General features: G+C 42.8%; 1 protein-coding gene, 1 non-coding gene and 1 pseudogene across 3 annotated transcripts in view; 2 read left to right on the forward strand and 1 right to left on the reverse strand.

Moving 5' to 3' along the window:
* The window catches only part of LPAR3 (lysophosphatidic acid receptor 3), a 77,476-nt gene that overhangs the window by 15,286 nt on the left and 37,700 nt on the right, over window positions 1-24,490 (forward strand). Inside the window, exon 2 of one of the 2 annotated variants that reach the window (XM_041747287.1) lies at window positions 8,986-9,757. In XM_041747287.1, the coding sequence (XP_041603221.1) occupies window positions 9,007-9,757 (751 nt within the window). In that variant the 5' untranslated portion in view covers window positions 8,986-9,006. The remainder of the gene's footprint in view (window positions 1-8,985; window positions 9,758-24,490) is intronic. The other variant, XM_041747286.1, reaches the window with a different exon arrangement.
* On the forward strand, window positions 13,709-13,811 carry LOC121488475. The gene has a single exon (XR_005987100.1). It is a non-coding gene; the product is annotated as a U6 spliceosomal RNA (small nuclear RNA).
* Window positions 23,050-23,942, reverse strand: LOC121486421 (annotated as a pseudogene).

Below are 24,490 nucleotides of genomic sequence, written 5' to 3' on the forward strand. Positions count from 1 at the left end.
TCTTGCTGTCCCTCCCACTGGCAGGAAAGCCCCCTGATGCGGTCTTGCAGGGTAGGGAGCAAAGAAGAAGGATGGAGAGGGGAGCAGGAGGGGTGGGTGGATGAGTCAGGCACAGCACTCAGATGCCTTATATATACATTTCCATGACCGACCACCTTTGCACAGACATTGCTCTTTCACGGCCAGGCAGGTGCAGGGGTAGGAGAGGGCAGAGGGTAGGCAGGGTTGGGGGGGGGGGCGGTGAGCCTCCCCACTTTAGTGATGAGTGCTGCTTCCTGAAGAAGGCCTAGAACTCCTGCAGGAGACCCTGGGACTCGTTGGTTTAGTGGTAGCAGTGCTCTCCTTTAGAACCCCTGAAGCCTTGATTAAAACAACCCTTTTCTGTTATAGCCACACGCTTTGGAAATACGATTTTCCTTTCTCTGCAGAATTTTAGGATTTAGTCAGGCACTAAACTGGGCTGCTGTGGTCTCCAGAAGCATGGAGGGGTCACTGCAGGTCACTATTGAACCCATCGCTGGTAACGGTGGGAGAAGATTTGGAACAAGCCATGTAGAGCAAGAAGACTCTTGAATATGCTATTTAGGGCTGGGACAGGGTCATGAAATGGAACAAGCAAGGGAATAGAGTACTATGGTTAGGTTAAGACAAATGGTTTGGACTGAAATTTTGTCTGTCTGTAGATTTTACATCTAAAGAAACGTAATTTTCTTCTTGTGGAAAGTATTTACTGTAAACAGGAACTTTGAGGTTTCTCAAAATACATTTTCACAGTGGTAAAGTTCTTCGTACAAGAAGAATATCTTTCTCAGTCGTAAATGTCCACGCTTTAAATTTTGGCACTTGCCTCCTTCAATACAGCAAAGCCTATGGTGACATAATGGTCTAACGTTTATGCTCTATAACAAAACATCTGTAGTTATTGGATGTGTAGACATTAATTTTAAGCATTAGTGATTAGCAGCTTTACTTTTGAGAGGGGGCAAAGGACAAAGTGTATCTGTCATCTTTTTAGCCTCGTGAATTAGATGAGATGAAAATTGCATAACAGATGAAGCAAACACAAATATTTACATTATATGTGGATAGGTTAAGCCAGGGAATGGACTGACCATATAAAACCTGTGTCTCCTTGGTTTGGTTCTGTATGCTTTCCAGTTTGCTTTCCTGTTTAACCAAGAGGTTTAAGACAAGGCTTCGGTCACCAGTGACATCTGGGGAACAATGCATTTGCTCGCAGTTGTTTATTAAACAAGTCGTAGGGTAGGAGCAGTGTGTATATCCCGCGGCCCCTCACCAGCCCGCCCACTCCGAGGGGACAGAGAAGGCTGCGGCTGAGGGCTGAGCCAGCTGACACAGGGCAGGCGGGCCTCCCGACCTAACGGGCTCATCCACGGGCAGTAGCCCTGTGACCTGTGCATCCTGCAAAGCTCCAGCTGCCTGTCCTCCCCCGCGGGTCACCACCTCCCGGCTGAGTAGCACTGGAGGCACGGATGTTTGTCATCTCCCAAGTGCACCCCGTGTGCAGGCCCCTCCTCTGGGTGGCCGCTGCCTGGGAACTGGCCTACCAGTAGAAGCACTGGCTGTGCCTTGTGGAAACCTTGTTGCTGAGTGGAGCCGGAGGATCTCCAGGATCTCCATCAGAACAACTTCGTACAGGGGCACCTGGGTGGCTCAGCAGTTGAGCATAGGCCTTTGGCTCAGGGCCACGGGGACTCTGCTTCTCCCTCTGCTTCTCCCTCTGCCTGGGCCTCTGCCTCTCTCTCTGTGTCTCTCTTAAATAAAGAAATGGAAGGAAGGAAGGAAGGAAGGAAGGAAGGAAGGAAGAAGGGAAGAAAAAACAACTCTGTATGCTCGACTTTACCATTCCCTCCTTTTTTTTTTTTTTTAAACCATTCCTTCTTTGAGAGAGTGGCAAAACTTTAGCAGAGCTAAGTTTAGCTTTCCTGAGAGAAGTGATCTAGGGTACGAAGATAGGGTATCAGATTTGTACACTTAACAGGCACCCCTAAGTAAACACATTAGCTTTACCCAATGGTAACAGAGGCTTCCAGCACTCGTAGACAATATCCATTTAAATTAAACCTCAAACAAATGGCCTCTTCTCTGTGTGTTTTATCCTAACAGTATAGCAACCGTTTAGGAAACATGTGAGCTTCATTTATCTTTAAATTACTGAAGTATAGTGAAGTTGGTAACATCCTCTCCTCTCTTTCTAAAATCTATTTTAGTATGTATTTATTTATAGAGTGGTTTTATATTTACAGAAACATCGAGCAGATAGTATAGAGTTTCCACATTACACGAACTCCCGCTTGCAGTTTCCCCTATTATTTACATCTTCATCAGTGTGGTACATTTGTTATAATTAGTGAACTGATATGGATACAGTATTATTAGCTAAAGTCTGCATTTTATTCAGATTTTCCTTGTTTTTACCCGATGCCCCTTTTCTGTTTTAGGATCCAGGATACATATTATATTTAGATGTTGTGTCTCTGTAGGTTCCTCTTAGCTGACAGTTTCTCAGACTCTCTTCGTTTTTCTTGACCTTGACGGTTTTTTGAGGAGTCCTGGTCAGGAATTTTGCAGAATGTCACCCAAAAGGGAATTGTCTGAGGTTTTTCTCATGATGAGACTGTGGTTGTGGGTTTGGGGAAGGAAGATCACAGAGTAGAGTGCCATTCTTAACATACATCAAGATTACAGATTGGCAACATGACTTATACCACTGTTGTTGTTGACCTTGGTCACCTCACTAAAGTCATTTGTCAAGTTTCTCCATTTGAGATGTGACCCTCCTTACCAGGCCCCCTTTCCCTTTCCATACTGCTCTCTGGGAGAAATTATGTTCCCCTCTTTTTGAGTAGAATGTCTATATAATTTATTTGGAATTCTTCTGCATGGGAAATTTCTCTCTTCTTTCTCTTTTTGTTATTTTGCTCCATCATTTACTTACATCAGTATGCATTAAGGATGTTTATTTTATACATTGGTATATAGTCCATTGCTGTTTTATTTTGTTACTCAAATTGTTCTAGCTTTGGCCACTGGGTCCCCTTCTCTTTTGAAGTTATATTTAAAGAGGAGTCATAGTGTCACACAAGGGAGAGGTCTCTTCTATGGGACTGCCCTTCAGACCACCCTGTGCAAGGGTGGTAAACTCCACTCCTCACACCTCTCAGCCAGCAGGGCTTGGAGCCAGGTCTGTGGAGGGAAATGAGAGAGTTGTGAGATCCAAATTAGAGAGTATGCTGGAGAAGAAAGTAATAATGCTCAGTTTGAGTAAACAGTTAGGGGCATGTAGGCATGTGTGCACAAGGACTTCATATAGTTCTACATTTAACCAGCCCTTGCAGACTGCCTACTATGTGCTGGGCATTGTTTAGCGTACTGGGGATGCACCATAACAGCACAAGGTCCCTGACTTCCTAACACGTGGGAACAGACCATAACCCCGATAAGTAGTTTCAGGAAGTGAGAAATGCTGCAAAGAAAAAGCCAGCAGGACAGGGGGTGGAAGTGTAGCAGGGGGTGTGAGGTGCTCTTTTACAGAATGGCAGAGGAAGGATCTCTGATGCAGTGACATTTGAGCAGGAATGAAGTGGGGAAGTGAGCCTGTGGACATCTGGGCGAAGAGGCTTCTGAGCAGAGAGCATAGCAAGTCTAAAGACTTTTCAAACTAATGACTAAAATGAAGCTCAGGGATCATATGTGGATTGAAATCTCCCATGCTATCCTGATTTTTCCATTAACATGAATTATTGAAAAGAATTCAGTGAGCAGATATGATTGCTTATGCAGGAATGGTCTCTTTTCTGGCTGTTGGCACACCAACTGACCTAACCTCTGACTCCCACCTGGCTGGGGTTTCCAGAGAGGAGAGAACTGTTCTACATTTGCAGGCCCTGGGAGAAGAAAATATGCACAGCACCCACTGACCTCATCCATGATGTACCTCGTTTCATCTTAGGAGGCAGAAGGGAGCATTATTGAAAGCCAGCTAAAAGGCCAGCAGCGCCATATCGGGTGAGATGTAGCTAGAAATAAAAGCTGCTTGAGTGGTTTTCAAATGTCTTAATTTTCATAATTGTTTCCACATTATGGGCTGGCTGAACATTTTTTCAGAGAATCAAGTTTAGGAGAGTCCAAATGAAAGCTTTGCTCATGAAGTTTTCATTTAGATTCCACATATAGACTTTCTAAACCATCATTTTATGAAGTCTTAAATTACTCAAGTTTGAAGTTGTGGTAATAGCTCCAGAGTTTAACATCTTTTGTTTTTGGGTCACAACTAGCCAAATCCTCTAAACCTTTGGTATAAAAAAAAAAAGAAGAAGAAAAGAAAGGAAAAAGAATAGAAAAAAATCTGCTTGGCTTTTGGCAGAATTAGTTTAGCAACATTAATCTTGAAATTGACCATATTCTGGGCCTACTCACCATGAAATTTGAAAACATATTTTCAGAAAATTGCCTCTTCTGTCCTTCTCGGGGCTATTAAAACAAAACAAAGAAACCCTAGGGGCACCTGGGTGGCTTCCTCGGTTGAGTGTCAGATTCTTGGTTTTGGCTCAGGTCATGATCTCAGGGTCATGAGATCAGGCTCTGTGTCTAGCTCCCTGCTCAGTGGGGAACCTGCTTGAGATTCTGTCTCTCCTTCTCCCACTAGTCCTCGCCTTCTTGTGGGTGGGTGTGTGCACACGCTCCCTCTCTCTCAAATCTTAAAAAGAAAGAAATCCTAAAGGCTACTTATAAAGGTCCAATTTTTATATACTGCAAGACAGTCTCTGAATGTGTTTTGATTAGATCATTCTGTTCTGGTAATTCTCTAGTTATTATAAATATGACTGTAGTTCTTGGTCCGTCTGGTGTTTTGTTTGCCCATGGAGAGAAAGCATAATGTTGTGCATAAGCATGGGGGCCTGGGAGCACAGCTTCCAGAACAGAATCCAGGGTCTTCTCTTACTAGTTGTATGATCTTCAGGAAGGGCATTTCAGTTTCCTCATCTGCAAAGTTGATATAATAGTATTTACATCACTGTTGGGAGGATTAAAAGAGATGAGCCACCAGGCACAAAGTAATCACTCAAATACTAGCATTTAAGGATAGTAATAGTGAACTAGAGGTATTAAGTAACTAACCCAAAAGCACAATTAAGTCAAGCAGTTCTCTTACTGACATTCTTGGTGATGTGTAAGTCCGCCAAGATGTTCAAGTGAACTTCTCATTTTAGCAGGTGAAGAAGTAGGGTAGGATGGAGATTCATTCATTTTTTCCACAGATGCTAATGCTATGGACATGATCTTAAGAAGCAAGGTCCCTGCCATACTGGAGCAGAACAGTCTAGTGATGGGGGATGGAATATGCATAAAAACAAAACACGTAACAAATGATAGGTGCTCTGGCGAAGATAAACAGGTTTCTGTAGTTACTTTGGATTGGTTGGAGAAGGTATCTCTGTGGAGGAGATGTTTAGGTTGGGATCACAGAATCATATTTTCAAGTTTGAGAGAGTTAAAAGACGATACATTGATTGTTCGTTTTAAGCTCACTAAAATTTTGGTAATTTCCAGCTAAGAAAATATGGTGACCTGTCATTAGTACTGGAGAGTGTCAGCAAGCTTGGCAGCATATGGCAGGGAAAGAAAAAAATCAGAAGTACTAATTCACAAAACTGCCAGTTATTCATTTTTGAAGCCTTGGGGTGATTGCGTTAGGAAATGTTTCACAGGAAAGTTGGGTAAAGTGACGTCCTGATTTGATTATGGTTGTCAATGTGTAAGGGTTTACAGTTAGATGAAATTTTAAGTAGAAAACCATTTTATTGTCATTATCACTGAAAAACTCTAAAATGTGCTGTGCTGGTGAGAATAGTAATAATGAACATAGTGAATCCTTGAGGCTTTTCCTTTGAACATTAATTTTGATTTTTTGGAGCTGTATTTGTCAAAGAAGTGGAATATATTAAGTAGAATGTGCGTTCCTAAGAGAGAATTTTAAACTAGCATTTAAAGTCTGTTTATTTATTTATTTCAGAAAATGTGGAACAGAGAAAAAACTGGAAAGAATTTTTTAAATGATCCCCAATTCCACCATCTTTAATTAAGTATTTACACTTTAAGATTTTTCCCTTTTTTTCTATATTTTAAAAGGTACTCAAGAAATATGTGCATGTATATATTTATGTATATGGATACATACATATATAGTGATTTATAATTAAAATAATGGCATGTGCTTTTTCTCATATTACCACAACTTCATGTTAAATATGATTTTCATTGGTTGTACAATATTCCATCCTGTGGGATCTTTTTCACAGGTTCCCCATTTGTTCTCATTGTCCATTTCTCCCAAAAGCGGGATTTGAGGCTTTGAGATAGGGAGCTGCTTGGTGGGTGTTCTGGTTGCTTATGTTTTTTCTGTGGTTTCTCAACTTTGAAAGACAGAACTACTTCTCAGTCTCAGGATGATTTTTTGGTTAAAATATGTCTAAGAATGTGCCATTTGAATTTTGATGGGGGAGAGTTGGATTTTGATGAGGGGAAGATTTTTCTAGTAAAAGTCATTGAGGTTTTAGGGTATCATACAATTACAAATTCCACCAAATTTATGAACAAAACAAAAATGTTACAAACCCTTCAAAAGGAAATCAGAAAAATTTAAAGGTTTTTTGGTAGTATCTTAATTTCAACGTCTTTCTGACATATTAATTGATACTGCTGATGAGTTAGTCAAGGATAACATAAATTAGAAATATGTTTCTCTTAGCTATCCAGAGTAGATAGCAAAATAAAATACTTGAAGTATTTATTAATGAAAGGATACATAATAATTGCACTGAAAATTTTTCATGTGGCTGTTGGATTGTTTGTCTTGAATTTCTATATACTTTCAACCCTATTGAAAGCTAAATGTTCTCCTTGTTTATTTAAATTGAATTTCATTAGGTTAGTGTCTTCTATTCAAATTTTTATGCTGGCGGGGGGCTTAGAAATATGACCTGTCTTAAGGGCCGTTTGACAATATATATCAGAAATCTTTAAATAAATTCATATTCTTTACTTCAGTAACTTGAAATCTGTGGATTAATTCTAAGCAAATAATTGGCCAAGTATGTAAAGATAAGTGCACAAGAACAAAGCCCTTGCTTATAGAAGCTAAATATTGGAGGCAACTAAAATATCCAACATTTAGGGATTAGTTAAGTAAAACATGTTATGATCATATACTGGAACATTATGAAGCTATTAAAATTAAATATCTATATTTTTAATTTGGGGAAATGACCATGATATAGCATAGATCTATTGGCCTGTTACGTGGATTTGTCTGCTATTGGCAGTTAAACATTGGTGAACGTCTGCCAAAGAGAGTAATTTTTGTTTTGTCATTAAAATTGAGTCCCTCCCTTGTAATTGAAAGGCACTAGAGCCATTTGTCTCTTGAGACCACTCCTGGTTTGTTTATTGTAAGCTTATAAAATTATATTTTACCTTCTTCCATTTGCTATGGCTGAGAGTTATTATCTAATTCATTTAAAAGTATCATCACACCATTAAAATAATAAAAAAGTTGTCTAAGATACGTTTGTATTTTGTGCTACTTTAATCGATATTTGATCTGTTTATCCTGATTCTGGGTATGGTTTTAGACTGCAGAATTTATGAGAACCTTAAAAGCTGGGGATTTCTATTAAGCTTTCCCGGTTAGAGCCACTTCATTCCAAACAGTGGACTGCTCAGCACCTGGCCCTACTGGATCTCTGGTTCCCAAGTGAATCAATTGCAGCCTCATTCCCTGAAAAGGAGCCCATGGTCATTCTCCCTCTAAATTTCCTGGCTTTTGGCTCCAGTCTCCTTTGACTGGACCCTTCATAGCTGTGGCCAGACCCTCCAAGGCAGAACACGTGGTCTTTCCACCAAGCACAGATGGAGAGGCATCCTTAGAGCCCCTCCCATCCCTTCCTTGGCCAGAATCCCTTAGTTTTGATGTCCAAGAGATCTTGTCCTGAGATGAGTGCCTTCTCTGTCTGCCTGATACCCCGGTTTGGGGTCTCCTTTTAGACATGTGTCCCAAGGACTTGTTCTCACTTGGCAGGTATGTTTGGATGTCTGCCCAGACTCCAGAGCTCAGTCTCGTCCACAGAGCCCTGTTCTTCTACCACCTGCCATATTGAAGGCCCAGGGAAGGAACCTGACTTAAAGTGATTGTGTTGGAAAATCCAGGAAGCAGATTCACCAGTGATACAATTTGGATTAGGGCAATAAGGAAAAAGTGAACCAAAAAAGTATGGAGGAGTATTGAGAACAAGGTCTTCAGCCCTGCATCACATGCTAAATAAGTGAGCATTGTCATATAGCTTGAAACCAAAAGATGGCAGAAAGAGGATGAGGCGTGGAATCAGAGGTGATAGAAAATTGATCTTTTGGGGAATCCATTTGGTCATGTGAAGAGTAACTCAACACTCATTATCTCGAGGAGAATGTGCCCGTCATTACCAACTTGCCCCTGCCTAATGAACAAAACCCATAAATAAGGAATGAGCTGGAAGCCACCAGGAGAAAGCATTAATGCGCTGTGCTGTAGTTATTACTGATGCAGAATGGATATTGAAGGGCTCAAAATATTTGATCCATGCTGATCCATGATCATTCAGTCAGCCAGTCAGCCATTCAGCAGATACCATCATGAAGCAGCCAGGGCAGATGGGCCTTGGGATTATAATGGTGAACAAAAGAGTCATCGACCCTCCCTCCCTGTGCTTGTGCCTAGCCTGGGAAACAGACAATTATTGAGGCAAGATAAATGCTGTGATAAGGGGTCAGGGGCTAGAATCCAAAAGCAGGGGACGTTTACCCTGGGTTCTGAAGGATTAACAGGAGTTGGCCAGAACAGAGCCTTAGCTGTGGCAATTGGGGGTTGGTTTAAGTTATTGGATTTGCAAAGAGTGATGTTTGTTTCTTCTTTAAATCTCTTTCTAGGATGTTCAGTTCTTCTCCACAATGAATGAGTGTTACTATGATAAGCGGATGGACTTTTTTTATAATAGGAGCAACACAGACACTGCCGATGAGTGGACAGGAACGAAGCTGGTGATTGTTCTGTGCGTTGGATCATTTTTCTGCCTGTTCATTTTTTTTTCGAATTCTCTAGTCATCGCAGCAGTGATCAAAAACAGAAAGTTTCATTTCCCCTTCTACTACCTGTTGGCTAACCTAGCTGCTGCGGATTTCTTTGCTGGAATTGCCTATGTGTTCCTGATGTTTAACACTGGCCCCGTTTCAAAAACTTTGACTGTCAACCGCTGGTTTCTCCGCCAGGGGCTCCTGGACACCAGCCTGACTGCCTCTCTGACCAACCTGTTGGTTATTGCCGTGGAGAGGCACGTGTCAATCATGAGGATGCGGGTCCACAGCAACCTGACGAAGAAGAGGGTGACGCTGCTCATTTTGTTTGTCTGGGCCATTGCCATCTTTATGGGGGCAGTCCCCACGCTGGGCTGGAACTGCCTCTGTGACATCTCTGCCTGTTCTTCCCTGGCCCCCATTTACAGCAGGAGTTACCTCATTTTCTGGACTGTGTCCAACCTTGTGGCCTTCTTCATCATGGTTGTGGTGTACCTGCGGATCTACATGTATGTCAAGAGGAAAACCAATGTTTTGTCTCCGCATACAAGTGGGTCCATCAGCCGCCGGAGGGCACCCATGAAGCTAATGAAGACGGTGATGACTGTCTTAGGTAAGGAGGAATCAAGTGAGTCATTCTTCCCATTTATTCAGCAAATATTTATCAAGGGCCTAGAGTACGCAAGGTGCTCACTAGGCTGTAGGAATGCCGTAGTGAACAAGAGCAGTCATAAATCCCCAACCTGCTTGGAGCTCATACCTACTGGGGGAAGACAACAGAAGTATTCTAAATAATTTTATAATACTTTTTAATATAACATTTATAAAATAAGATGCTGAGGAGTCTCAGGGGGAAAAATAAAGCAGGGAAGGAAGATGAGGAGGCTAAGCAGGTCTAGTCTGTGATTCTAGCTTCAGCTAGAAGATGACTTTTTGAGCAGATGTGAAGGTGGTGAGGAAGCAAGCCATGTGTGCCTGGGGAAGGGCACCAGACAAGAGATGCAATAAGCCTAGGAGCCTGGAATAGCAAGGAGGCCAGTGTGGCTGGAATAGAATGAGTGGGGAGAGTGGGAAGATGGGAGGTCAGAGGGATGATGGGAGGTACAGGGGCCACTCAGATCATGTCGGGCTGTCAGGCCTAGTTGTCACAAGGACTTTGGCTTTTTCCAAGTGAGAGAAGAAACCATGAGAAGGTTTTGAACGAGGGAGTAAACATGATTGGACCTGCACTTTAATGGTATCTCTCTGGCTGCCGTTTTGTGAGGGGTAAGGGCAAAGGCAAGAAAATTGCTGAAGAGGATATTTCAGTCCTCAGAGTGGTGATTGTGACTGGGCCCAGAGGGCAGTTGGGAGGTAGTATGGTATGGTTGAATCCTGGATATTTTTTAAAGGTCAGGGTGATAGGATTTGCTGACGGGTAATGTATGAAGCAAGGTGAGAGGAGGAGGGAAGGTGGTCAGGGTTATTCACCCAGATGGGGAGGCGGGAGAGGTTTGTGGGGAAGATCAGGAGTTTGGATGTGGACAAACTAAGTTTACAGTTGTATTAGACATCTGAGTGAGTGATTGAATCAGGAATTCAGGAATACAGTCTAGACTGGAGAATCACTGAGAGTCAGTGGGGGAAGAAATGGTTTTTTAAACCTCAAGACTAGATAAGCTCACTATGGTGAGGTGAATGTGGTTGCTGAATGTAGAGAAGACAACCAAAGAATAAGCCTTAGGGCACTGCAGTGTGAGGAAGGTAGGAAGGCAAGGAACAACCAGCAAAAGAGCCAGAAAATGCGGGAGAATATGGTGGCCTAGAAGCTATGAAAAGAGAGCCATCAAGGAAAGAGAGTATCAGCAATGTTAACACACTTGGGAGGTGGAGTTAAATGAGGTCTTACTGGGCTTAACTTAGCAAACTAGTAGTTTTTGGATGACTTTGAGGAGATCAAATTTGGTATAGCCAAGAGCCTGATCAGAACAAAATGAAGAAAGGGATGAGAGGCCTTAGGACAGCAAGTGTGAAAACCTCTGAGGACTTTTGCTTTGCCCTGCAGTCCCTGTCCCCAGAAGATGTATTTGGTGCAAAAAGTTTTCCCTTTGTTTTGTTTCCTCTCTGGGAGGCATTCCCCCAATTCCAGCCTCGGTTACAGGTGGAATTGGTGCTGTGTGGGTTCACAGGCCTTGTCTTCTAAGTTAGAGAGGCCGTTTCTTACCATGTGCAGTGGTAGCTGCTACAGTAGTGGGGACTGTTATTGAGAGAAGTCCCAGATACGTTCCTGTCACGTCCCAATGTGGAGGAGTTCTTGGGTAGCAAGTCATATTAGAAGATGCAGGGAATATGTGGTGTGGCATGGGAGCCATCATGTTATCTCCAGGTCCTGGAATTGCTAGTAAGATGTGGAAGTCAGCAGACCCATAGGGTGATTGTTAAAATGATTTCAAACTGAGGATTTGTTTTAGTTGACAAATATTTATATAGTACTTACTAGGTGTCAAGCATTGTTCTAAGCATTTTATAGATATTGATCTACTCAATCTTCATGCCAGTTTTGTGATGTGGGTGCTGCCTTTACCCTCATTTACCAGATGAAGAAAGTGAGCAAAACAGTATGCCCAGGGCTGCTCAGTGATGGATGAATAGTGGCACCAACACTCACTGTGCAGTTGGCCTTCAGAACCCACGTGTTTTATACGACATTCCACAGTTAGTTTTGACTTACTTGGACTGTTTACTAGTTTCCTCTTTGTCCCATCTTCTGCTGTGACGACGTCAGTCTTCATTTAGCCCCTTGACAAGAATACAGGCTGAGAGTAAGAAAAGGACGCAGGGGTCACACTTCTCAATTTTCTACTCAAACTAAACAGGATGTTGATGTTTTTGGTGAAGAACAACATTCAAATTCATATTTATTGGTATTGTCAATGGATTTGCTATTTTCCCTTCTTGAATTGTAAGCATCATTGTTTGGCTGTGTGTCTTGAGAAACTACCTGCCTGATTAAAGAGAAAACTTTTTCTTTGCAGCATATTATATATTATATGCAAGGTGAGATAGAAAAGGCTTCTGTAACCCTAGGTGGGGAGAACAGGACTCTGCAGGATTGTCATGGTCACTAGCTTTAGCTTTGAATGTAACTTTGTCTGGAATGGTTACAGAAGGGTAAAATACAGGAGCAATGTGGTTTGGGCGGATGTGATTGGATAAGGGGGTAAAAAACGGAATTACTAAGTAGGATAAGAGAAGTTGTGGTGCTGAGATGCAACAATGTGGAGGAACTGGTTAATGGCGGGAAGACAGCTTGATGGCGAGGACCTGGCGGACTTCCTAAGTGGTGAGACAGAGGGATTTGGTGGAAAGTGAGAAGTCTGAGGACAGAGGAAATGAAACTGAAGAGCTGGGTGGTATGAGGCTTTTAGACTTCCAGAACCTGATTTCTTTGGATTATAGAAGATATGGTTTTAGCCCCAAATCTATCGTTTCCTACAAGAATGATCTGAAGCACATTATTAGCTCATCTTCTCCTGGTTAAATGTCATCATTTAAGTCATAAAATCCAGTGATCCTATGATGACAATAAGTAACCAAAGTCAACACAGAGTTCAGTGTGTCAACTGTGTATCAAAGCACAGAATCTTTTTCCATGAAAAGATGTACCATCGTATCTCCTTAGGGAAGAAGCCCATCAGTTGCTCAGTGTGATGCATGTAAGAATTCAGCTGCCTAACACAAGTGTTTCCCAAGTGATAGTATCTTTGAAAACTTGAAAGTGCTGGCCCTACCATCACTGTAGTTACTGGTTCTACGTATGTGCAAATTAATATTTAATACTTATTTCTGTAATGATTACCTGATTTAGTCATTTAAAGCAGAAAGCTTTAGGAATTCAGGAATACAGTCTAGTCAATGGCTTTAAAGCTTTCTGCTTTAAATGATTAAGTGGTTTTCTGCCATTGATATATATGTTGTAGGAAAAGTTAATTTAAGATTAAAATTAAGATTAAATGGTTTTCTGCCATTGATATATATGTTGTAGGAAAGGTTAATTTAAGATTAAAATTTCAGCCAATAGGGATCCCTGGGTGGCGCAGCGGTTTAGCGCCTGTCTTTGGCCCAGGGCGCGATCCTGGAGACCCGGGATCGAATCCCACGTCAGGCTCCCGGTGCATGGAGCCTGCTTCTCCCTCTGCCTGTGTCTCTGCCTCTCTCTCTCTCTCTCTCTCTCTGTAACTATCATAAATAATAAATAAATAAATAAAAATAAATAAAACTTTAAAAAAAAATTTCAGCCAATAAATAATGTATTGACTGTCTCTTAAACAGTATCTAAAGCAAAGAGTTGCATGAATTCATTGAGCTGAGTATTATTTCAGAGAAGAAAGATGAGATGGACAGGTGGAGTTTGGGGATAGCTTCTAGGAGGACTTGTGATGTGATCTGGAAGGATGGGTGAGATTTGAATGCACAAGAGGGAAAGATATTTTAAGTAAGAGAAATGGCAAAATAGAAGTGACAGAAGAACCATCTACAATTGAGTAGTACCACAAGGAAGGCCCTTGCAGATGCATATTGTGGTACAACAGAAAGTAGCTTGCATCAGCAGCACATATACTCAAATTGGAATGGTACAGAGAAGGTTAGTATGGCCTCTGTGCAAGGATGACACGCAAATTTGTGAAGTGTTCCCATATTTTTTCAGCCATCAAAAAAAAAAAAAAGAAAGAAATGTTGTCATTTGCAATGACATGGATGAAACTAGAGGGTAGTATGCTAAGTAAAATAAGTCAATCAGAGAAAGAATTATCATATGATCTCACTCATATGTGGAGTTTAAGAAACAAAACAGAGGATCATAGGGGAAGAGAGGGAAAAGCAAGATGAAATCAGAGAGGGAGAAAAACCATAAGATACTTTTTAAAAAAAATATTTTATTTATTTATTCATGAGAACACACAGAGAGGAGAGAGAGAGAGAGGCAGAGACACAGGCAGAGGGAGAAGCAGGCTCCATGCAGGGAGCCCGATGTGGGACTTGATCTCAGGTCTCTAGGATCACGCCCTGGGCCGAAGGCGGCACTAAACTGCTGAGCCACCCGGGCTGCCCAGAGACTCTTAATCATAGGAAACAAACTGAGGGTTGCTAGAGGGGAGGGGGGTGAGAGGATGGGGTAACTAGGGGGTGAACATTAAGGGGGTGGACATGATGGAATGAGCACTGAGTGTTATATAAGATTGATAAATCACTGACCTCTACCTCTGAGACAAATGATACATTACATGTTAATTAATTGAATTTAAATTAAAAAAAAAAAACCTCAGTCATGAGCCAGGAAAGTTTAGTTGGTCATCCTCTTTGGCAGGAGAGGGGGAGACCTTTATGGTTCTTTCCAGCTTTAGTATTTTGGTTGCACATGAAACATACAGAGCTGAACAGGGAGCAGATTATTTTCCTTGTTGAGGGAGGTGGTAGTGGTGATGGTGGTGGTGTGAATCTTAAATCTGTCTGTGAGTGGAAAGGCATCTAGGCATTGTGTTCCCATTTTAGCAGCCTTGCGGCAGAATGCTTGCTCATTTCTGAGTCATGATGTGTGATGAGCTCTTTACATGGAAGAAGTTGCATTTTTGAGTGTTCTCATGGAAAAGACATTGGAGACATATGATGCTGCTTTCTATAAGGCACCAAGGCCCTGCCTAAGAGAGAGTCCTGTATTTTGAAACCCTGCTTGTTAACAAGCCTAATCAGCCTTAGCAACCAAACGAGTGCACAAGAAGCCCCTCGTGGAAAAGCTTTTAATTTAGTGGCAGACAATAGACCATGTCAACTGTGCACACAGTGATGTTCTGTTTCCTGGGAAATGGGCTGGATTTTCTCCTACTTTGCAATGTCTTGAAAGGCAAAAGAAAAGGCCGAGAGGATTCATGAACCATACTCTTGAAGTCTTTCATGAAAAATCTTCCATAAACTTTCTCGTCTCTTAGGGGGTGGTTTTCAAACCTCAGGTTATGACCCACGGGCAAGTAATGAAATCAATTAGGAGATTGTAACTAACACCTTCTGTGTGTGTACAGGATTGTAATATATAAAATGTATTTCTTAACAGCCTTGTGGTCAAGTATATTTGAAAAGCCATGGTCTTAGGGTCAAAGTTTCTTTTCTGGCCAGTGATGACTGAAATCTTTTAAAATATGAGAAACAGGGATCCCTGGGTGGCGCAGCGGTTTAGCGCCTGCCTTTGGCCCAGGGCGCGATCCTGGAGACCCAGGATCGAATCCCACGTCGGGCTCCCGGTGCATGGAGCCTGCTTCTCCCTCTGCCTGTGTCTCTACCTCTCTTTCTCTCTGTGTATCTCTGAAGAATAAATAAATAAAATCTTAAAAAAAAATAAAAAATAAAATATGAGAAACATTATGGTTAAGGGACCTTTAAAAGGCTTGTGGGAATTGAAACAAACTAGATGTTTCTCTTGTCATTTCTCCCTCCCACCTCTGCACTTAGGTTAGTGTTAAATCCTCTTTGCTTTCTCTCAGGAGAGAGAAGAAAGAGGCAAAGTGGTTGTAAAGAAACAGTGCTGGGAGTTCTCACACTGGAAGGAAATGGGTGAAAATTAAATCCATCCTGAGCCTTGCCAGAGTACTAATAATAAGCGTACATGATGTTTCTGCAACACTATGTCTTGTTCAGTGTTTTAATACATGTTCTCATCCCATCTTGGGAAATCCAGCAAGATAAGTGGGAAAGATATTGTTCTATTTTCCTGCCGGTCCCTTAGATGTGCCCTACACTCAGCTATAGTTATTTATGGTTTTGTGTTTGGCATCTCTAAGCCTTGCAAATGGTGGAATGCCCCTTGTTCTGTCTGGGAAACTCCCATTCATCTTGTAAGAACTAACTCAAGGGCCTGTCTCACCTGAATCTTTGCTTGCCCTACCTGGGTAAATCTGCTTACTATGTCTTTTCGGCCACTTCTCTATTTTGTTCATACTTCAATCAATCCACTTAATCATACATGCCTTCATTTTAAACTAGAGCGTGCATGCTTGAGAGTCAGAGATTGGGCCTTGCTTGTCTGTCTTTGCATATCTAACATGTAGCATGCTGTCTGGAATATATTTGTTGAGGTTATAATAGAATGAGTGAATGAATGAGGACATTGAGGTTTGGGGAAGTTAAGTGGCTTTTCAAAAGCTGGAATGAAAGTAGAAAACGGGTTTCCTCATATCCAGCTTGGCCTTTGGCAGGATCTGGCTGTGACATGCCTGTGAGGTGGATGGTGATCGAGGAATGGATGTGTCTCCCGTGTTGTAATAATATGGGAAACCGAGGTCTTAGAAGAGTGAGTGGTAGTGCAGTCTTGGGAAGAGGAGGTCAAATCACCATTTTTTGAGCGCCTACCAGTAGGAAATCTACGTGTTACATGCTTTGGGAATTTCATTTCACTTACCCTTCATAACAATGCTACACAGATCTGTTTTGTAGATAAGGAAATTTGAGTGGACTTAAGCATCTTGCCCAGAGATCTATATTAGCAAAAATAATAACAGTTAACATTCACTGTGTGCTACACATGGTTCTGAGCACTTGGCATGTTCTTTGAATCTTCATGTTAGCTCTTCGAGGGAGGTTCTGTTATTATTGCCAGTTGAGGAAACTGAGGCCCAGAGAGGTTCAGTGCCTTGTCTAAGATTAGTAGCAGTGCTGAGATTTGAATCCAGGCAGATTGGCTCCAAGACCCCACTCTTCAAGGTTAACGAGCAGCTTCACATAAGTGATAGGGATAGAACAACATTGACCCTACTAATGAGGTTTATAACTTGCAATCGCCTTGATTTCTAGTTATTTCTGCAAGGCCACTTGAACTCTCAGCATTTAGTTCACTCTTGATTTGTTCTAAAGATTTTGCCATATGGTAGTGACAATTATGACAACACATCTCTTGGGGGAATGACAGCTGCACAGTTGTGAAACTTTATGCAAGATGTAGTTGGCAAGATCAGGGGCTTTGGAATCAGGAGGGAACAGATTTAAATCCCGGCTTTGCCACTTCCAAGCTATGTGACCCTAAGCAATTAACTCAACACTCTGTGAGTTAGTTTCTTACACATGAGCGTAATATCAGTACCTCTGGCATGGCAAGGTTTTGAGGATGCAATAAGATAATGCACATACAAGTGCCTAGCGTAGCACTTGGCACATAGTATGTGCTAAGTAAATATTGGCTACTCTTTGTAGGCTTTGGTTTGACTCTGGAGAGCATGGCCCTGCATTTAAGCAGAGTGCCCCATTATTTCCAGTGATGTCACAGGTAGTGTGGAGGGGGAGGCCAGAGGCCTACTGTCGATGCCATCATGGTGGCAGATTTTGTTATGTGGCCAGACAGTCAGGAGGAAGTTGCCTGGGTGGGCTGCCTGGCAGTGAACTAAATGCTGCCAAAGGGCACCAGCTCAGTTCCTGGAGACCTAGGCCAACCTGAACATGTGACCACCATGGAACTGAAAGGCTCCCAGTTTGCATTACTAGTGCCTGTAAATGCCAACCCCAACCACAAGATGCTGTTAATGATTCCTGTGTCTGACAGATGATCTTTGCATTAATAATTCATTTCACTTTTGCAACATTTATGAATAAAACATTATAAGTGAGACCCTGACCATTAAGTGGTAGCTTAATAAGAATCCTGTAACACAGCACCGACATCTTAGGTGTAATCTAGAAAGCATTCCTCCTAAGAAACTGTCCCGCCTTGCTAATGAACCCTATCAGGATGCCTTGTTAGTCAAATACTGTTACCACCTAAACCAGGGTTAGGAAGTTTGCTCTCTGTCCAAAAACAGCTGAGACCAGAACCTAGGCCTTTTGATAGGATTTATGGATTTAATCAATGAAATTCCCTTGTTCCATTAAAAAAATGTGTACATGCACACACACACACAAACACACAAGCACACACACAGAAACCAGGAGTTGAGAAATGCTAACAGAATCCCAGGAAATTATCCAGATTTGTTTGCAGCTTCAGAAGCCTTGTAGTGGCTTCTCCATGGCAGAAACCTGCTTCCAGTGTTCACTGCTTTGCATGCCTGAGTTATCAGATCTCTGCTTTAAAAAAAAAGTTAAAGCTTTGCCTTAAGAAATGCTGAAATGATCAGATTGTTGGCACGTAAGGGCTCTCTTGTCGCTGTGCAGTCCTATCAGGCGGAGAATGACTAATTCTTTTCAGAGGCAAGCCATCCAGGCACCAGTACTTATGCACTGAGTCCGGGGGCTGTTCAGGCTTCTGTTTGAAGACCAGCCAGTCAAGGAGCACCTTTGTCGCGGAGCCACGTGCTTCATGGCGTCGCAACAGGTGTCTTTGGGGAGAGAGGCACGTGTCCAGGTGAACTGGGAGTGCTCCCTGGCTCTCGTGGTTCCCACCGTATGGTGATACTGTCTGTACCCCCTCTCTGTCCCAAGGGGGGACGTGGGGACGGAGAAGACCCCGCTGCCTAATGTCACACCCTGTCCACACACAAGTGTCTGGGAGTCTGTGTGTTCCCTCTGCCTCTGCCCCTGCCTGTGTGGGTACTTGTCTACCAGCCAGTCTATCTGGCTCTTGGTTCTCAGCCCCCCCCCACCCCCCCACCCCCCCCCGCTTCGCTGTCTTGGATGCCTCCCTCTGCACTCAGCTCAGAAGGCCTTTTTCCAAATCCTTGTTCGCATTTCTAGTATAATCCCTGCCCTGCCTTCTTTCTTCCATTCCTTCCACATACCCCTTCAGTTCTGTTACACTAACTACGACTCAATTCTTTTATTCCCCTATCACACTTCCTCCTTCAGAACTGTTTTTCTGGCTTTTTTTTTTTTTTTTTTTTTGAAACCTGAAACCTTCCTCTTCTGCTGGAACAAACAATTACTGAATATTTCCCAAGTGTGAGGTACAGAAACACGGCTCAAGTTCTAGCTCTCTGTTTTCCTCCAACTTTATTGAAGAATAATTGACAAATGTAGCTGGGTATGTTTAAAGTATCTGACATGATGACGTTATATATATAAATGTGGAATAATTACCAAGATTGAGAAAATTTATATATCCATGTCCTTAGATCCTTTCTTTCTCTCTCTCTTTCCCTCTTTCTTTCTCTCCTTTTACTTCCTTTGCTTTCCTTCTTTCCTTCTCTCTCTATTTCATTCTTGCAGTACGAATGCTTCAGATCTATTCTCAGTAACTTTCAAGTATGCAATACTGTTTTATAAACTATGATCATCACACTGTACATTAGATCCTCAGAACTTAAAAATTCTTATAACTATTTGTTCTCTTTGACCTATGTCTCCCCATTCCCTCTTCTCCCTGGCAACCGCCATTATATTCTGTTTCTATGAAATTGGCTTTATTTTTCCTTTTTTCCTTTATGATTCCACATGTAAGTGATACCATACGTGTTTGTCTTTCTGTCTGGCTTATTTCGCTTCACGGAGACGTTGCATTAACCAGCTACGTCCAGTGCTCATGCCTGCACCCAGCCAGCCTCCTGGAAGGTTTAAACTTCCAGAAGTCAGTAATGCCTTCTCTTAAGGCCTCGATTTCTGCCAAAGGGGTATGTGGCCATTGTTGGTTATGCAGGTCACACCAGTGGGCTCACACCTGGAATAGCATGGTATGTGCTGACCCATGGTAGAATTTTATCAAACCTATGCCAACATGGTTTGTGTTTTTATAATTTCACCTGGGGGCTGCTGCATTCAGTGTGTAGCTAAAGCAAATGGGTTGGATAGGAATTAGGAGTAAAGGTGTTTTCTGGAATCAGGGCCTGTCAGGCCTAGGCATCAACGTAGAAGCTGGGATAGAGGGCAGGTGAACCAGAAGTGTTGGTGGGGGGACACCACAGGTGAGCAACCCTTCACCCTGCTCTGACAATTGCCCCTCATGCCATATTGTTGGCATAACAGCAGAGGGTGAGAAGGAAAGATCCTGTTACCTTGAAGAATACCTTGATGAATCAGTATCTGTTGAGAAGTTTGTCCAAGTTCACTAGTAAATCATTGCTGGTATTGTGGCCAGAGCTCTGGGCTTCCTAGTTCCTGCTCTTTCCGTCGGGTCTCCCTCCTTGCCTTGGCGAAATATACCTCTCCTTGGATGGCTAAGTGACTGTGACGTATACTAAGAGTTGTTTGTTTTCATCAAGTCAGAGAGTTCACGGCTCAACACAGGGCCTGTTTTATCCTTTTGGTTTTCTGAACAGGAAGAGATTTCTGGTTTTTACATTTTCTCACGATAAACATTTATTGGGTACCTATTGGGTTTTAGGCAGTGTACTACTGTAAGACGTGGCCTCTGCCCTAAAAGCACTACAAATCTGTGTTTGCTCTAAAGTTTTATGGTTGTCAGGAGATGACCAAGGTTTATGAGTCGATGGTTGGGTCATGTACGAAATAGATCACGTAGAGGCAGATCTGCTCTGTTGGCTTTTTGTACATAAGACTTAAAGGGAACCCTATTTATAGGCTGATCTGAGAAAATAAGAAAGTTACAAAAAAAAAAAAAACCTAAGAAGGAACAAATAAATATATAGAAGAGCCAAGTGAGGGGGTCCAGGCAAAAAAAAAACAAACCAAAACAAAACAAAAAACAAAACGCTATGGGTTTGGATGGTCTTTGGAGGCTTCCTTGAAGAGGCAGGATATGAGCCAGATCTCAATATGACAGGTAGAGAAGAGAAGGCAAAGCTTTGCAGATAGGAATGGCAGGATGGAAGACAGGCTCACGTATATCCAGGGAGACCATACAGGGGCCAGGAATAGGAAGGGGGACAGAGTAGCCCAATTTCTGGAATAAGGGTGTTGCATAATAATGACGGTTTGGTTTTAGAGGCATATAGGAGTCAGAGAATGGAAGGACTTGAATCCTAAGATGGTATGGATTTCATTGTCAAATGTCTACAGAGGCCGGGCAGATGACATTGATGCCTGGGTTGGGTTTGGCCTTATAAGGCAATACAGAGGGGTGGCACCTGTGGCTGCCTGGACAGATTGAACTTTTGTTAAAAAAAAACTCTATAGGTTGAATTAAATAGGTCTATGGCCACGCTAAACTGCTTCATCTGGCAACGGAGGGACTGTGTGTGGTCTTGAGGGCATTGATGGGTTGGGAGGAAGGTGAGAGTTGCTAAATGCAGAATTTTAGAAAGATAGAGAACAGGTGAAGAAGGGGAGATAATTTAAGAGATTGCTGGAATTGACCCAAGGCTCAGTGGGTGGCATGAGCTACTCACATGCCACAGAGAAGGCAGAGCTGGCCCCTCCCAGAGCAGGAGGGTACAGCTGTCAGCAGAGACCAAGTCTACATGGGCCAGGAGGAGCAGCCAGGGAAGCCCAGCAGGCCAGTGGAGCACGAGCTTGCAGAGATCTGGCAAGAGGGAGAGATCGAAGAAGCCAGAAGGCCAAGGGCAGGGAAATTTGGAAACAGGAAACAGAGCTCCATCCCGGAAACTAAGATTCAGGGGTAGAAATTCATCCTGGAGACTAAGATTTCTTAAAGCCTTTTGAGCTTTGCCCTTTCTCAACTCCCAGCTGACCCCTCCTTCCTTTCTTCCTTCTAACCACGAAGATAGAAATTGTGTGACGTGATGCCCCCATTAGCCCTCCCTCCACCTTCTTAGCCAATCCGCAAAGGCCTCCATCTTTTTCTAGCTTTCTCTGATAGCCTGTGATTTCCAGCCTCCCCAAGGGCCTAGTCTCATTTTTCTTGCTCCGCTGTGTATTTGACCATTAAAAAATATAGCCCATGGCCTTCTGTCCCCTTTCTCACTCCTGTTATGTCTCTCTTCTTCCATCTCTTATCCTCTTTTCTTAATCCCCCAAGCCATGGTAAGCTAGCTCTGCCCCATTAAGTTGGTGTTGATGAAGCCACCATTGCCCTCCTTCCCGCCATTTCTAGTGATCGGACTTGAGCTCCCTGTTGCACAGCTGCCTGCTTCATGCCACCCTTTGATGATTTCTTCCCCTTCAGTTCCTTCTTCTGTCTCTTGACATCCCTGAAATTCCCTTTGTTCCCATCCCCTGTGGCCTGCCCAGGTTCTCTAAAGATGACCATCCTCCTGTGGCATGGACCGATGCCCCTCTGTGAATGCTGTTCAAAGTCATGTCTCCATCTTCAGCCTCTCTTATGAGATCCAAATCTCTCCAGCTATGGGTTGGGTACACACACCCAGATGCCCTGCAGGCATGACAAGCTTTATCTTCTCCTCTGAACCTGCTCCGTGGGTCATTGCCATGTCTACAGCAGAAGTCCCATCTGCCTTGTCTTCCAACCTGGAACACTTGGTATGGCCATCTTGCTCACCAATTATACCCAGTTAGTCACCATATGTACTTGAGTGGTGTCTCAGATCTTACCACATCCCCTTGGACTAAACCTCATCATTCCGTTGCTTATTGTCATTTTTGGATTCCCTCCTCCCAGCTTTTCCTGCTGCAGGCCTTCCTACATACCACCATCGGAGCACCATCCTAAAAAACACAATGAATGCTGTCTAATCTTTTCTTGGCCCTTAATTCATTCTAGATAAAGCCCAAATTACTGAGCAGGAATTATGAGGCCGCTTGCACAATTCTGGTCCCAACTTTCTTCTCTAAACATCCCTCCTCCCACACAGCCCGGGCTTCTGCTGTGCTAAGCTTTTCACCATTCTGCAGGTGTGCAGGGTCTGCTTGAAGCTCCTCTTGGGTAATCATTTTTTGTTTTTGTTTTTGTTTTAATATGAGTGGTAGAGATAGACCACCTGGCAGGTTTTTTTTAATCTTTTAAAAATATTTTTTATTTTATTTTTTTTTCATTTTCCCAAGATTAAATGATTATTAAAAAAAAGTGCGCCACACTGTATAGAAATCAACATTCTCTCCCATAATTCTGTGCATCTGAGACTATAGAAATGTCACTGTCCCTGCCGCACATCTTCAAATTAACATTCTCAGGTCACAACAATAAGTCTTCCCAAAGGGAACCTTCCGGAAAAACAAACTATTTCCTCGGCTCATATTTCCCTCTTTTTGTAGCATGTACCAGCAATCTATCCAAGAAGTATATATTGGGGAGTAAGGAGGGGATCCACCAGCCAGCCCCCAGTTGTTGGCAGCCATAAGATTAGAGACAAACACAAAGGGATAGGTCAACATACTGGCAAAAAATCCTGTGACAGTTTGGGAATAATTCTTCATCTCACTCATGGTAGAAACCCCACTGTCCAGTGCATAGGTATTGACGAGGTAGGCCAGTGAGTTACAGAGTCACAAAGAAATGATGTCACCTAGGAGGTGAGGAATAAGACCCGCAAAAAATCCTAGGATGCCCTCTTTGCTATAGATGGTTACTATGGAGTCATAAGGTCCACAGTACTTGGATTCTCTGCCAATGGATTGTACCATAGATCTCCGTGTGATCACGTGGAAGGGATGTATGATGAGGGTAGCAGCAGAACGGGCCATCATTTCTGAGTTGTCTCCTTGATAACTTGGTCAAAAGAAGGTGTGACTTCTTTCTGTACATTTCCAGAGCCTAAATCCTCGACCTTGTCACATTGCTGGTAATGCTATAAAACTTTACCATGGACCACAGTTCCAAGGACGTCTGTACACAGTCTTGGAGTTAAGCCTTCCCATCGATGCTCACAATGTGCTGCATAACAAAACAGGCCAGGAAGCTGACATACTTGCCACCCAAAAATATTTCGTCCTGTTGTTGGAGGAAGAGGCTCGTATCCCACCTGGCTGAGCACCTTCATGTACATGAGCGGCTAGGACAGGATGGTGAGGCCAGAGCCCAGGAGCACCTGACTGGCTGCGTCTGCCATGATGGCACCTCCTTTTAAAAAATATTTTTTAAAATAATCTCTACACTCAACATGGAGCTCAAACCCATGATCCTGGGATCAAGAGTAGTGTGTTCTATCAGCCGAGCCAGCCAGGTACCCTTCTTGGGTATTCTTAGTGTGACAAGCTCCCTATCTATCTTTTAAGATCTTTCTCTGTGATATTCTGACTCTTCCAAAGTTAATTATCCAGGGCTTCTGTAGCATACTATTGATGTGTATAAAAGCACTTGGCCCATTCTATTATAATTTATTTGCTAAGTGCCTGTATCTCTTACTAGACTGAGCTTATCAAGGACAGGACTGTGTCTGTCCTACTTTATCTCTGTAGTACCTGGCACACAGCAGTTACTCAACAAACCTTTATTGTTTATGTAATGAGCTAACAAACATATTAACCAAATGGGGCCTGAGACAGGAACTGAGCAGCTGCCCCAGCCTCTGTCCTTGTCTTGGTCATGATCATAGGGATGGTCCTACTGCCCCTTGGAATCCTTCTTACCCTGTGATATCATGACATGATCTGCTTT

This window comes from Vulpes lagopus, chromosome 3, assembly GCF_018345385.1.
Source record: "Vulpes lagopus strain Blue_001 chromosome 3, ASM1834538v1, whole genome shotgun sequence".
Classification (NCBI taxonomy): Eukaryota; Metazoa; Chordata; class Mammalia; order Carnivora; family Canidae; genus Vulpes; species Vulpes lagopus.